This window comes from Chiloscyllium plagiosum, unplaced genomic scaffold, assembly GCF_037043375.1.
Source record: "Chiloscyllium plagiosum isolate Xiang-an unplaced genomic scaffold, Cpla_swu_hap1 HiC_scaffold_3, whole genome shotgun sequence".
Classification (NCBI taxonomy): Eukaryota; Metazoa; Chordata; class Chondrichthyes; order Orectolobiformes; family Hemiscylliidae; genus Chiloscyllium; species Chiloscyllium plagiosum.
The window spans coordinates 80,060,124-80,075,106 of NW_028270141.1; the positions used below are offsets into that span (position 1 = coordinate 80,060,124).

The 14,983-nt window shown below is 38.6% G+C and overlaps 1 protein-coding gene across 2 annotated transcripts in view; it reads right to left on the bottom strand.

Annotated features, from left to right (window-relative positions):
• The window catches only part of slc35f1 (solute carrier family 35 member F1), a 294,891-nt gene that overhangs the window by 22,566 nt on the left and 257,342 nt on the right, over positions 1 to 14,983 (bottom strand). For both annotated transcript variants that reach the window (XM_087981104.1, XM_043684483.2), the window contains exon 7: positions 11,893 to 12,047. In XM_087981104.1, the coding sequence (XP_087837230.1) occupies positions 11,893 to 12,047 (155 nt within the window). The remainder of the gene's footprint in view (positions 1 to 11,892; positions 12,048 to 14,983) is intronic.

Below are 14,983 nucleotides of genomic sequence, written 5' to 3' on the forward strand. Positions count from 1 at the left end.
AAACAGTATTTAAAATGTCACTTTATACTTCGCCGCCAACAAAGCTACAATCAAAAAGATCAGCGTGTTTCAAACGGGTCTAATTTGTATTTGTGAAATATTAGAAAACCATTATTATGACATTAAAGTACTTTCTTTAATCAAAGAGGAAAATATTACTGTGAAATATAGAAAGGCGAGTGATTATGCTTCATCTGATTTAATTTATGCTCTACTCTAATTGCCAAAAAAACCCTGCAGTCTCTCTTGCACAAATAAAAATAGCCCTTGATGACTTGAAACTGAAATTCTAAATCTATATTCTGAGCATGTAGCAAAAACCTACAGAAGCTGTTAAATCTCCCAGGTAATGACTGAAAGAGCTTTGCTATCTACCTGTCCTTCCTCAACTCTATCACAACTGTGTTTTTTCTAATCAAGGTATAACATACAGTGAGCTCTGTTATAACAGCCATTTCATTCTAAAATCAAAGCCTAACTCCGTAAGAATTAGGAGCAGTAAACTATATGAGTCTATAAACATATTCAATCATTTTAAAAGACTATTCATTTAATCAATTAATCTGTTCAGGAATGATAGGAAATACCTCTGAAGCAGGTGGGAATTACACCTGGGCTTCTGGTTTGGAGGTAGGTATACTACCACCATGCCACAAGAACCTCCTCAACATGATCACAGTGGATCATCAATAGCCTTAGCTCTACTTTTCCACCTGTTCCTCTTATCCCTTGATTCCTTGAGAGGTTAAAAATCTTTCTATCTTTTCCTTCAATGTATTGCACAAAGAAGTATCCATTTCCCTCTTGCAGTAGAGTGTTAGTGTCCCTATTTCTGGGCCAAGAGACCTAATTTCAATTTCACAGATCTATGACAAGGTGTCTGAACAAGTGGATTGAAAAATTTCACAACCCCCTGGGATGGAGAGTACATGAGGTTGCAAACCTTCAGCACTTGGTGTTTGATATATCCTGATCTGCCAATGGGCTAATAAAAGCATTACCTTTATCTGCATCATTAATTGCAGAACAGATTGGCACTTTAAGTGACCATTTAATTCACCACAGTTGGGACATAATTGGTGGAGTAGGATACTTTCTAATCAACCTATTGAGAGATGTTTTTACACAACTCTAGAACATGTGGAATTTGAACGTGGGCCTCCCAGTCAAGCAGCATGGACACTATCACAGCACCATGAGAGGCTATGATTAGCAGAGTATTGTACCTTTTAGAAATTTACTAATTATTAATTCAATTTCAATCAACATTTTTGACCCAGTACATGAACTGTTGGCTTCCATGTAGTAAACCATTATTAGAGAATTTAAAATGCATACTTTAAATCTAAAATAATTTTATTTTCCCTTTGTCTATCTGACTTGGTTCAAACCTTATTAATCTTTGGCTCCCTTTTTATAGCTAATGGGACTTCAATTCATTCTTGTTATGTCATTCCTGTTTTTCTGAATCCTTATATCTCATTGGTTAAGGAGATAGACTGTTGGTTTCAAAGACTCCAGATGCCCTGTTTACAAATTCACACTTACAGCAAGTTATCTCAGAAAATCTTTGAGCTGAAGGAGGCAGGAAGGTTCCATCTGATGGTGTTGGAAGCATAATGTCTCACTTGCGCAATGTTTTATACTTTGGCATGATCACAGACTTGGGGCCAAATCTTGCTGAAATACATATTTCCTGTAGACAGTTTGGTGGTTCATTGTAAAGATACCATTTCGCTGTTTGATTTCTGTTTTGTTTGAAAGGACTTGAGGAAGATTGTAGGTGGATGTTTCATAGTATCAATTTCACTGTCAATTAATTTTCACTGCGATTTCTGCTTCATGAGAAATGTATTTGTTTTGAATCCAACAATACACAGCCACTGATTTTCCAGCAATGTTCTACTTACATTACAGCAGTTCTTTCAGTTTTTAATACACGGCCACTCCTTCTTTATTACAGTGGCTATTTATCAATTTATTGCTGGAGTTAGAATTCTTTCATGCACTCATTTATTATAGGGAACCACACAGAGGTACTGCAGAGCAACACGAGGATCAGATTTATCAGAAATGCTGCCCTCAAAAATCATAATTATCTCTGCTTCCAAAAGATAGGGAAAGTAACACTATTTTTCTTGGTTTCGAAAAACGCGGGAGATCAATCTCCAAGAGGTTTCCCTGATCTCCAGTTTTGGTGGAAGGAAAACAGAAAACCTGGAGTAACAATGGAATAATTGTTTACACTGTTTCATGGCCTTCCACTGACAGAAAAGCAGGAGATCAAAAGGTGAATACGGAAACCCAGCGGTGCATGACTCCATTGCACTGAAGTGAAAATTCTCTAGATTCTGAGATGGTAATATCAATTAGGTTAGTGGTAGCATTCTTTCCTCAGAACCAAAAGGTTCATGGTTCATTGAGACATATATGATTCTTAACGAGCTAGCAACATAGAAGCCCTGGCTAATGTTTGGGGGACATGTGTCACAGAGTTGGTCCCTTTTTTTCTAAAAGCTGATCCTTTTCTCAAGGATACAGTGTCGTTGTTTGTTTTCGGACAGGTCGTAAACATCTCCCGGTTCTGAATAGACTAGTTTGGTAGAGAGACTAAAGGGTATTGAGAGGCCTTTTTGTTTATATGTAAACAGATGAGAGTTCAGGCCAAAGTGGTCATGTTTTAGAAGTGACCTGTATAACGAAAGGGGAGTGGTCAGCTCTCTCGCTGGGCAGTTCAGTCCAGAACTACTTGGGGAGTTCAACAGTGAGCTGTGTGGAAACAGGCTCTCTCTCTCTCTCTCTCTGCCCTTCTAACTTCAACCTGTAAGCAACTGTTTCATTTTTTAACTGTGTTTTAAGAGGATTGCTTATTGGGACTGCTATGTATATTCAGAACAGCCTAATTAGGTCTAGTTTGGATAGACTGAGTTCTGTATGGGTTCTCTATTTTGTTCTTTGTGTTTCATTGTGCAATTTTGTGACTAAATATTTGTCTGTTTTAAAACCTGTAGTCAACCTCGCTGATTTACTCCAGGTAAATTTCACTGTACATTTACTGAAACAAATTGCAAAGTTATGGTCTGAGTTGCCTACTCAAGAATGTTTTAAGTGGTCTGGCCTAGTCCACAACAGATTGGGGCTCTTTGCAGGGTTTTAAACAGCGAGTGGTAGGTGTTATTTCGGGTGTTGGTTTTGTTGGGTAGACAAAGCTTGGGATAGTAATGCCTCCTTCAGTCGCCAAAGGTTTTCTGGAAGTGGATGCGGTGACTTTGGAAGTTTTGCAAAAGGTGAATAAGAACAAACTGCAGGAATTAGCTGACAAGCTGGAATTGGAATTGCCTGCTTCTGTGAGGAAATGAGAGATAATTACAGCATTTAAACTTGCTGGAGAAACCATTAGAATCTACAGAGTTGGCAAGAATTCAATTGCAAATGAAGCAGCTTGAATTAGAGGCGAGAGATAAGGAAAGGGCAGCAGAAATTAAACAGTTTGAGATACGATTAAAAGAGAGGGAAAAAGAGAGAGCAGAAGACAGGGAAAAACAGAGCGCAGCAGAACAGAGATAAAAAAGGGGAGCAACAGAAGAGAAAGAAAAAGAGAGAGCTTTTGAACTTCAAAAACTGACGCTTAAAAAGGAAAGTCAGCTCAAAAAGCTGGAGATAAAGGCTGAAGGTAGGCTCAGTGAGGAAGAGAGTGAGGAGGAGCAAGCCCCTGGTAGTCAGAAGCCAAGTGAGAAACTGTTTAAGTATGTTCAAGCATTGCCTAAATTTGATGAGAAGGATGTGGAAGTCTTTTTCATCTCACTTGAAAAGGTTGCTAAACAAATGCAGTGGCCAGTGGCAATGCGGGTTTTGTTGACCCAAATGAAACCTGTAGGTAGGACTAGTGAGGTATTTGCATCCCTATCACAGGAGGCATCTGGAGAGTATGAGGGGGTGAAAAAAGCCATTTTAAGTGCATAAGAGCTTGTGCCAGAAGCCTACAGACAATGTTTCAGGAATCTAAGGAGGGACCCAGGTTCAAACCTATCTTGAATTGTAAAGGATCAAACAGAGTAATTTTGATAGATGGATAAGAGTTTTAAAAATTGAGCAGACCTATGATGCCCTTAAGAGAGGTAATTATTTTGGAGGAATTCAAAAATTCACTGCCTGAAGTAGTGTGAACTCATGTGGAAGAGCAGAGAGTTTAAATGGCAAGGTTAGCAGCTCAAGTGGCTGATGATAATGAGCTGGTCCATAAAACTCAGTTTGGCTTCCAAAATCAATTTCAGTGCATGAGGGATAAAAATTAGGGAAAAGAGAAATCCTCACATGGAAAGGGAAAGGTAGATCTCAGTGAAGATCATAAGGATAACTTAGCACGGGGTAAAAAAAGAAACCCTTGAGGGGGACAAAGATGTTAAAAAACTCCAATGTTTTCATTGTAATAAAATGGGCCACAAAAAATCACAGTATTGGTGGGCTAGGAGAAATCCAGACATAGGAAAACCAGACACAGCTGTGAGTTTTGTTGGACTTGTAACAAAAAGCACAAGGCAATTTAGACAACTGTCTCAGAATGTACAAGATGATCAGAGGTTGATTAAGGAGGAAATGCCAGATTTGCTTAAAAAATATACAAGCAAGGGTAAAATCTATTCATATAGGCCAGGAGTAGCAGGTAAAGAGGTTACAATATTAAGGGACACAGGATCCTCTCAGTCTGTGATGCTGAAGGATGAGGAGATAGGTACTCCTGCGGGACTATTGCTAAAAAAGGTACTGGTAACAGGGATTCATGGTGAGACAAAAAGCGTTCAATTATATAAAGTGAGGCTAGAGAGTCCAGAGAAGAGTGGAGAATTTGTGGTAGGAGTACTGGGCAAATTCTCAGCTCCAGGAATACAATTTGTCCTTGCAAATGATATAGCTGATTCACCGGTAGGCATGCTACCTACTCTAATTGAAAAGCCAGTGGATGCAGGCAACTGAAGAAATTAAGGATCTTTATTCAGGAATTTTTTTTCTGACTGTGTGGTCACAAGATCACAGAGACACAAGTTGAAGCAGGAGATATCAGACGGCTCAGAAAAGGAAGCTAACAGCTTTATCCAAGACTTTTTTTGATCAGATAAGTGGGACAGAGCAGGAGCAAATAGGTAAACATGCATGTTTACTTAGCTCTGCTTAGTTGATTGAATTACAGCAGAAAGATGAGAACTTAAAACAGTTATATAAAAAGGCATTTATAGACAAGGAGAGTGAATGCATTCCTGTGTGTTATTACTTAACAAATGATGCCCTAATGAGGAAACACATGCAAGCAGATGAGAAATGGGCAGGTATTCATCAAATTGTTTTGCCAGTAGGGTATAGAAAGAAGGTGCTGCGAGTAGCGCATAAGCTACTACTTGGAGGTCATTTAGGGGTGAGGAAAACACAGATTAAAATACAAAGACATTTTTACTGGCCTGGATTACACAAGGATGTAGTTGAATTTTGCTAGACCTGCCATACATGTCAGCTAATCAGAAAACCACAGGCAGTAATAAAACTTCTATCTTTAATACCTATTCCAGCATTTGACAAATCTTTCACAGGAGTCTTGATTGATTGCGTTGGTCCCCTACCTCAAACAAAAAGTGGGCATAAGTTTATTAACAATAATGGATGGGTGGACAAGATTTCCAGAGGCAATCACATTATGCAACATCCCAGCTAAAAGGCTTGTAGAAGAATTACTTAATTTTTTACGAGATATGGACTACCAATAGAGATCCAGTCAGATCAAGGATCAAATTTCACATCCAAATTATTCGAGGCGGTTATGGATAACATGGGAATAAAGCAATTCAAATCTACTGCGTCCCATCCAGAATCGCAGGGAATGCCAGAGAGATGGCATGAAACACTGAAGACCACATTGATGGCTTATTGTCAGCATTATCCAGATGATTGGGATGAGGGTATTCCATTTGTACTTCTTTCGATCAAAGATGCACCAAATGAATCGATCAAATTCAGCCCATTTGAATTAATGTTTGGGCATGAATTAAGAGGACCGATAAAATTGATTAAGGGGAAACTATTAAGTCAGAATTCAGCGACCACCCAATTGGACTATGCGTCAAATTTTAGAGGACGATTAAATAGAGCTAGAGAGTTGGCTGGACAGCATTTAAAAGTATCACAGCATACAATGAAACAAGAAGCGGATAAGAAATCACAAATTCACAATTTTGTAATTGGGGATAAGGTATTGGTGTTACTTCCAGTAACAGGTAAGACTTTAAAAGCAAGGTTTAGTGGACCTTATCAAATCAAGAGGAAATTGAGTGAGGTGAACTACTTGATAAGGACTCCAGTCAGGAAGAAATGTCTTACTATGACATGGGGAGATATGCAGACATAAACTGGGATGTACTAACGTAATTGTACATGATATAGAGGTAAGAGATGCTGTTCTGATTAAGCAACATCCTTATAGGGATAACAGTCTAAAGGTAGCATAGGTTCAGGAGGAGATAGAACTCATGCTCCAAGATGGCTCCTGGGATTGCGTGGATTTTACCGAACATTTGCACCAAATTCTAGCAGTGTGGCTGCTCCACTCACCGAGTTGTTAAAAACGGGCAAGACGTTTCAGTGGACAGCGGACTATCAAAAGGCATTTGACAGCCTAAAACCTGTGTTAACCACTGCCCCAGTATTAGCCACAATAGATTACACGAAGCCTTTCAAGGTGGCTATCGATCCTAGAGATGTGGGTGTCAGTGCAGTGCTCCTGCAGGAGAGCGATGAGGGAATGGAAAAACCCAACGGGTATTTTTCCAGGAAGCTGAACGTTCATCAAAAGAAATATTCTACGGTGGAGAAAGAAACTTTAAGCTCGGTGTTGGCATTACAATATTTCAATGTTTATACTACCAGCAATTCTTCTGAAACAATCGTATACACTCATGGTAACCCATTGACATTTGTGGGAACATTTAAGGACAAAAACGCCCGACTGTTTAGATGGAGCTTGTTGTTGTAGCCATTCAATTTGACAATTGTGCATGCGACAGGTCGCAAAAACGTGATTGTCGATGCGCTATCAAGGCTCGAATGAGATACAGAGGTGTTTAGTGGAGGGTATGCCAAGGCCTGAATTTGCATGTAGTTGTGCATGATTGCGTGTGTATAGTTAGTATAGTGTTTGTGTGTGTTTAGACTAATTTGTTTGTTTGAAGGGTTTTAAAAATGAAGCCATCTTTTGATATTGATGGTTCTTTTTTTTTTAAGGGGCGGGTATCACAAAGCTGGTCCCTTTTTTCTAAAAGCTGTTCCTTTTCTCAAGGATACTATGTCCTTGGTTTTATCAGACGGGTCGTAAACATCTCCCGGCTCCGATTAGACTGGTTTGGTAGCGAGATTGAGGGGTACTGAGAGGCCTTTTTGTTTATATGTAAACAGATCAGAGTTCAGGCCAAAGTAGTCATGTTTTAGAAGTGACCTGTATAATGAAAGGGGAGTGGTCAGCTCTCTAGCTGGGCAGCTCAGTCCAGAACTAGAGGGGGAGGTCAACAGTGAGCTGTGTGGAAACAGGCTCTCTCTCTCTCTCTCTCTTTCTGCCCTTCTGACTTCAACTAGTAAGCATCTCTTCCTTTTTTTTTACTGTGTTTTAAGGGGGGGGGGTTGCTTAGTGGGACTGTAGTGTATAATCAGAACAGCATAATTAAGTCTCATTTGGACAGACTGACTTCTGTAGGAGTTCTTTGTTCTGTTCTTTGTGTTTCATTGTGAAATTTTGTGAATAAATTTTTAAAGCCTGGTAGTCAACCTAGCTACCTCACTCCAGGTAATTTTCACTGTACACTTACCGAAACAAATTGCGGAGTTATGGTCTGGGCTGTCTACTTAAGAACGTTTTGGGTGGTCCAGCCTAGTCCCTAACACATGGGTTTGAATCTCACCATAGTAGATGGTAAAACTTAAATTCAATAAAAATTTGGAATAATATTGATCATGTGACCACTGTCGCTTGTCATAAAAACCTATCTGGTTCACTAATGTCCTTTAAGGAAGGAAATCTGCCATTATTAACTGGTCTAGTCTATATGTGACTCATACAACAGAAATGTAGTTGACTCTAAAAGTGTTCCGAACAACATATGGTGGCCTAGCCAGGGACAGCTACATCCTAACAATTTTTATTTTTAAATACACTGGGAATGGGATCACACATAGCAGACAAAACTTAAAACAGAAATGGGCAAAATCATTCTTTTGCATACTTTATATGAGGAGAGGCAAAATAAAATACAAACCACATTTCTAAGCAGAGAAACTTAGAGATCAATGAAATAGCTCCACAGAGGCCAGTATCCCAAATCGCCCCTTATTTAAGCATGCATCGTACTTTCCATTGGTCTGGCTTCCTCAGAGCCAGCTCTCGAGAGACAGACCGTCTGACATCCCTGTTTATATCTGTCAGCCAGGCCTCCCTGACTGGATCTAGTTAACAGCCCCAATTAGAAAACTCATATTCTATGAGGGCTACTTGGCTGACCTCATTACAATCACTACAATAATTGTGCATAAAAGGTTGGAAATAGCATAGCTGTTGAGAAAGCAATTTTAAACGGAATCCTCAGTTATACATATAAAAAATATTGAAAACAAAAGCAAGGATATTATGATGAATCATTTAAAACAATGGTTCAGTTTCAAGTCCAGAGTTGTGCCAGTTCTAGGCAAACTCCTTTAGGAAAGTGTAGAAAAGACTTATGGCAATTAATGCAGTTAGGACTTCAGTTATGTGGATAGATTGGAGAAGGTAGGATTAGTTTACTTATGAATGAGAAGATTGAAAGCTGATTTGATAGATATTTACAACCTCATGAAGTATTTGCCCTGAGTATCATGGAAGAAATCTTTCTCGTGGGCAGAAGGCATTGAGAACTAAATACGAGTTTTAAAATGAGTGGAGAAAAGAAACAAAGACAACATAGGGAGAAATCTTTTTTTAAACAACTGAGAATGTGCTGGAGATGGAGTTAATTGTGAATTACTGGAAAGAAAAAAAAATAGGGATATGGGAAAAGGATGGGGGTTCAGACTAACTAAATTGTTCCTGCAGAAGCTGACTTGAATTGAATTTATTGTCACATGTACCGAGGCACAGTGAAAAGCTAACACTGGGCCAATGAGACTCAGGGTTTTCTTCCATACTGTAACCATCCTACAATTCTAACATCTATTTTGAAACGACAACACCCCATCTGAGCTGACCTCCCACACAGAATCAGCTAATTGTACTCATGTCTCTGAATTGGAATTTGGCTCTTTCTGACTCAGAGGGAAGAGTCTTAGTAACTGAGGGGTGGCTGACGCCACAAAGAAATTAAAACATAAGATCTGATTACTGTCAGGAAATGCATTGGCATTATATAATGATGCACCGGCCCAGGGTGCCTCAGAGTTCCGGGTCTGGTGTCTTATACAACTGAAATGTTTGTCTCAGCTTAGCAGCAGTGTTTCGAATGGCCGACTCCAATCAGATAAGGCAGACTGAAGCTTAGTGCAAGATATTGTCAGGTTGTTCTTACATTAGACTCTGAAATACACACATCAATGTCTTTACTTCCACTTATAAACAATGCAGAAATAAAATGTAAAACAGTATCTCCCTGAAACAATAATTGCTAATGTCCTACTGAGAAATCACTCAACATGTGCAGTATTTTATGTCTTAGACCATCAAGTCTTGTGTCACTATCACCACACATCTTTCTTTTACATTATGCTGCTCTGCTGAATACAGTATGTGCACTGCATAACATTTCAATGTCTAAATTTAATATGACGGCACAATACCTGAGGTCTTCTTGACATTCAGAGACTTGAACATCAAACTTCTCAATAATATGAAAACTGTTCAAATTGTCTAAACATTTTCAAGTCAAAGAAATAAAATTTGTACATACGAGCTAAACACTCTACTTTTTCATTATACCTCAATTGTGGTGATAAAAGATGGACTAGATTTTGTGGTGAACAACAGTCGTCAATGTTGGTCTCAACAAAAGTCTGGCAGGCTACTCAAATGTGCAACACATCAGAGTTAAGCCTAATCATACACTCACCTGATATTTACAGATATGTGTTTCCATCACGAGTCAAAGATTAGCGATCAGAAACAAGCCCTCTGGCTAATTAGTTTCCAAGTCAGCACCATCCTTATGACCAGTTCCACCTGCCAATCTTCCTTCCCACCTATCCGCTCCACCCTCCTCTCCAACCTATCACCTTCATCCCCACCTCCATCCACCTATTGTACTCTTGGCTACCTTCTCCCCAGCCCCACCCACCTCCCATTTATCTCTCCACCCCGGAGGCTCCCCGCTTTAGTCCTGATGAAGGGCTTTTGCCCAAAACGTCGATTTTCCTGCTCCTCGGATGCTGCCTGACCTGCTGTGCATTTCCAGCACCACTCTAATCTAGACTCTGATCTCCAGCATCTGCAGTCCTCACTTTTGCCTAATTAGTTTCCAATCCTGGTCAAAGGACCCTGCAGCAACTCTATTAGTAACCAACTTAGGGCTTTCATGACTTGTACGGTTTACTGATCCAGCACAAAATTCAGTTCAGAAATCGCAAGTCTACATTGCTATCATTGAGGCCAATTTGTGGAATGAAACACTAACGGCACAATTCTTAGAACTCCAATGTCTCCTTAGACTAGTCATTATCTTAAAGTATTATAGAGCTTCTACCAAGATGGATCCCATACATTACTCCAAGATATGCTCCATATAATTAAAATGAATGCAGCCCAGTTATCTTAACTATGTGAATTTCATAATGCATCATTTTTTTCATTCTTTTACAGTCTTTTTATACAATGGGAGTGGCGTGTGATCAGATCTCAGTGCTATTCTTAAACAAGTCACTTGTGATTATGTTTCTCTTTTTACACACAAAAAAGGGATCATGCCAGTTTATTTTGGAAGTAATGATCTATTCATAAATTCATGTGGAGGAATGGTATCAGAGCACATAGTTTTGAAATGTGCAATTTCTAAAATAAACTTTGATTCAATAGATAGAGAATAATCAAGCATACTCCAGCTTACATGAAAGAATATTTCTCTGCTAAGTGAAAGTTACTTATTCGGTGCATTTCTTTTTCTCCCTCTGAGAAACTTCTCATTTCAGTGGAGAATCACAATGCACAGATGATGTGTAGGATGTATTGCATTGCAGTTTCCCACCTCTACTAAATTTCTTTATCTCCTTTCTGAAGACTGAGTCACAGGGAGTATGGTTCCACATGCTGTACAGTGCATTGTCCAACGTATGAGCCTAGGTGGCAAGTGCCAGCAGATTATTTGACACTACATTAAGTTATTAACCTTCCTCATTTAACACAGCAGCTAGATACTTTTCAATGGAGATCACAGTTTGATGTAGCAGCTATTAAGTGATTTCAGCTCTCCCTTGTGCAGTGAATGTTGAAAGCTAACGGCACTGTCCTAACCATTGTCTCATCTAATATGAGCAGGTAACTCTAAACAGAAATAATACCTCAGGTCTCAGAATTCTCAAACACATAATGAGTCAATTACTCAGCATGAGAGCACTCATTTTGACAGAAATGATGAGAGATAGATTTGCATTATTACATGATGTTGACAAGGACAGTAAACCATGTTTCACATAGACAAATCTGCTGCATTCTCCAGGAAACCTAAATTGACAGAACACCACTGTTTAATGTTGTGCAGAAAAAACTAATCTCCCTTTTGCATTTACAACAACTACAAAGCACATAGTTCACAGATCATTTTCAGTGGAAGAGCAGGTTATTTTCTGTCACGCCATTCAAAATAACAAAGCCCAGTGACATAATAAATTTGATTAACATACCTTGTATTGGAAAAGGAATAACCCACAAAATAGACTGTAAATATCTGCTGTTAATAGGGAGAGGTTGACAGCGGTGGCACTGCTTCGTTTAATGACTACAGGCATGAAGCTGTATAGACCAAACATACAGGCACTGAAACCAATATAGAGAAGTCCTGGAGAAGAGAGCAGAAAAAGTCATTAGGACATTTTCCAAAGAGAAAAAGAAACATAATCGGTGCAGTTTCAAAGCTCTTAGAATGCAGCTAAAGCTGCTACTTTCAAAGACCTATTCAGTAGGTGCTATAAGATTACTTAATGAACACTTCCAGTTTGAATGATTATAATCCAAAGGGCATAACCAGTGATGCAAAACAGAGAAAAAAAAATCACAATTTGAGGACATGTTGTGGACTGTTTCAGATTGAATGAGTGAAAAGTAAGTAAAAGACAAATGTTTCATTTTGCTATTCAAAGTTTGGACTTCTGCATGCCCAGGTAACCACCTGACTCATCACTCAGAGTCACTTTTACAACATAATGCTTCCCAAATATTTCCAGCTTAATTTTACCAATTAGCTTTCCCTTGTTAAAAAAAGCAAAGTATTTTGCAAATAGTTATTGATTAGGAAGGTGAAAGCACATATCAGAGGTAAATAGGTCATTGCTCATTGAAATTACTAATTTATAATATTAAAATAGAGGACAAACTCACTAACATTAAAATTTATACTCTTCTTTTAAAATTGACAGTTAGGTATGATTACTTATAATGGATGAGATTAAAACACTGCTATTATGGGATTTAAAAAAACTTCAAAGGAAGAAAAATCTGATTAAATATTTTTCCAATTTCTAATTTTTAATTTTGTAAAATTGATTTTCTCAGAATCATAAGTATATGCTGATGAATATTAAAGAGCAGATATTTAACAACTAAGTTTCTTTAAGAACAGCCAAGTTTTAAACAAAGCATGTGAACACTACCTTAAAGCAAATTTTCGTCTCTGTTTTTTTCCTCTTGTGAAATGTGGGTGTTGATGGAAAGGCTTAATTACCCTTCAATTGAATAGCATTCAAGGCCATTTCAGTTGACAGTTAAGAGTTGCCTACATTGCAATGTATGTAGAGTTGCATGGCTCCTGCCTGAAACATCGATTTTCCTGTTCCTCAGATGCTGCCTGACCTGCTGTGCTTTTCCAGCACCACTCTAATCTTAAATTGCACATAGGTCAGTTCTGAGCAACAATCACCGGTTAACTTTGAATTCTCTTCACAGATGCTGCCAAGCCTGCTGAGCTTTTCCAGCAACTTCTGTTTTTGTTTCTGCATATCAGCCTGACTGGGTAAGGATCGAAGATTTCCTTCTCAATGTTAGTGAACGCAATGGGCTTTTCTTTAACAAGAGATGGTAGGTTTATGGCCACCATTACTGAGATTAGTTTTATTTTCCAGATATTAATAATTTACTTTAATTTAAATTCCATTAGCTGCCATGGTGGGATTTGAACTCCCTTTAACCACATTAGCATAGCCTCTGAATTACCAGGCTAGTGCCATTATCACTACAACACTGTCACTTCTAGATAACTATAGACGTGGGAGTCTCTGCGTCTTTCACTTCTGGTATATGACCTTGTATTCAGGCCGAATTGACAAGATGAAAAATCTCAGCTTTCTACTTTTTGTAGGATTCCATACAAAATGAGTTTGGCTGTTTCAGGATGATTCCTAGTTAGTAAGAATAAAAAAGCTCAATTTCTAATTTGGCAATTGGCAATCTTATTTGCGATGGAATATGTAGGAAAATAAGAATCTACACCATGTTCAAGAAGGGACAGCCTGACTGACCTGAGTTGATGTTAATGTTCATTGTAGAACCAAGAACACGTATCTCCACTAGACAATAGTGTAGTGGTAATGTCATTTGACCAGCAACCCATAAGACTAGGTTAATGCTCGAGCAGCAAGGATTTAGATCCCACCACAGTAACTGGTGATTTACAGTTCAATTAAAATTAAATCTAGATTTGGAAGTTAGAAACAGTGACCATAAACATATTGCTATAAGAACACACATTCTTTAGGGAAAAGATCTGCCATCTTCAACTAAGCTGGCCTACATGTGACTCCAGACCCACAGTAATGTAGTTCCATTTTAAATGTCCTCTGAAATGACTGAATAAGCTAATAGATTCAGAGGTAATTAGGAATGGCCAACAAATGCTCACTTTGCCAGCAACAATATCATCCCACAAAAAAAAGAAGGAAAAACTAACTTAAACTGAGTGGTAGTGCTTGGCGCTGAATGCCTGTAATTTGCTGTGTTAAGAGTCTTTAGATTTTGATGCGTTTTTGTTATCCTGTCCTAATTAATAACAATTTTGTAGTTATTGCTTTCTCTTGGGCTTACTGTGTGAAAGAAGTGATAGCAGGAATTAGCACCAAAAAGCAGTAAGCGCTGAAAATACACAGTAAATTGATCAGCTCTGGAAGTGGGCAGGCAGGCCAGCATTTATGAGTGCAGGCTTAAGAAAACTTATCTGATGTGTTACCCTAACTTCTCTTCCAACAACACTTTCAATTTTAGCTCCAGTGATTTCTTTTTGTGTTTATTGTCTGCTCAGTTGTGGGTGTACAGAATGGTTGCCCCACATGATACATTCTAATTTGCTCACATGAGGGTCAATTTTCATCTTCAGAACTGACAAAAGAAAATCTGGGGACTATATTCATGGATATCCTTCCATTTGGCAGATAGAAGAAGAAATAACCTCAGGGCCTGATTCTGGATCTGAAATGATTACATTTTGTTGTAGAAACTGAAGACTTGAGAATTTACTGAAATCTGGTCTCAGTTTCCCTGTAGCAAGCTAAGGTCTGCTGAGACATGTGCATACTTTGCACTTATTCTGCTCAGCTGCTGGCTAATTTTGTAGAGAGGTCATTAAAGTATAACACATTCAAAGACCTAACACCTCTACAAAGTAGCTACCACATACATTCTCAGATTGCATGAGCCAAAATGACATGACAGAAATATCAGCTGTTATTGGAGTTCTGGACACAGCCCTGGGAAACTGATATGCTTACTCTAAGTGATTAAAAAAAT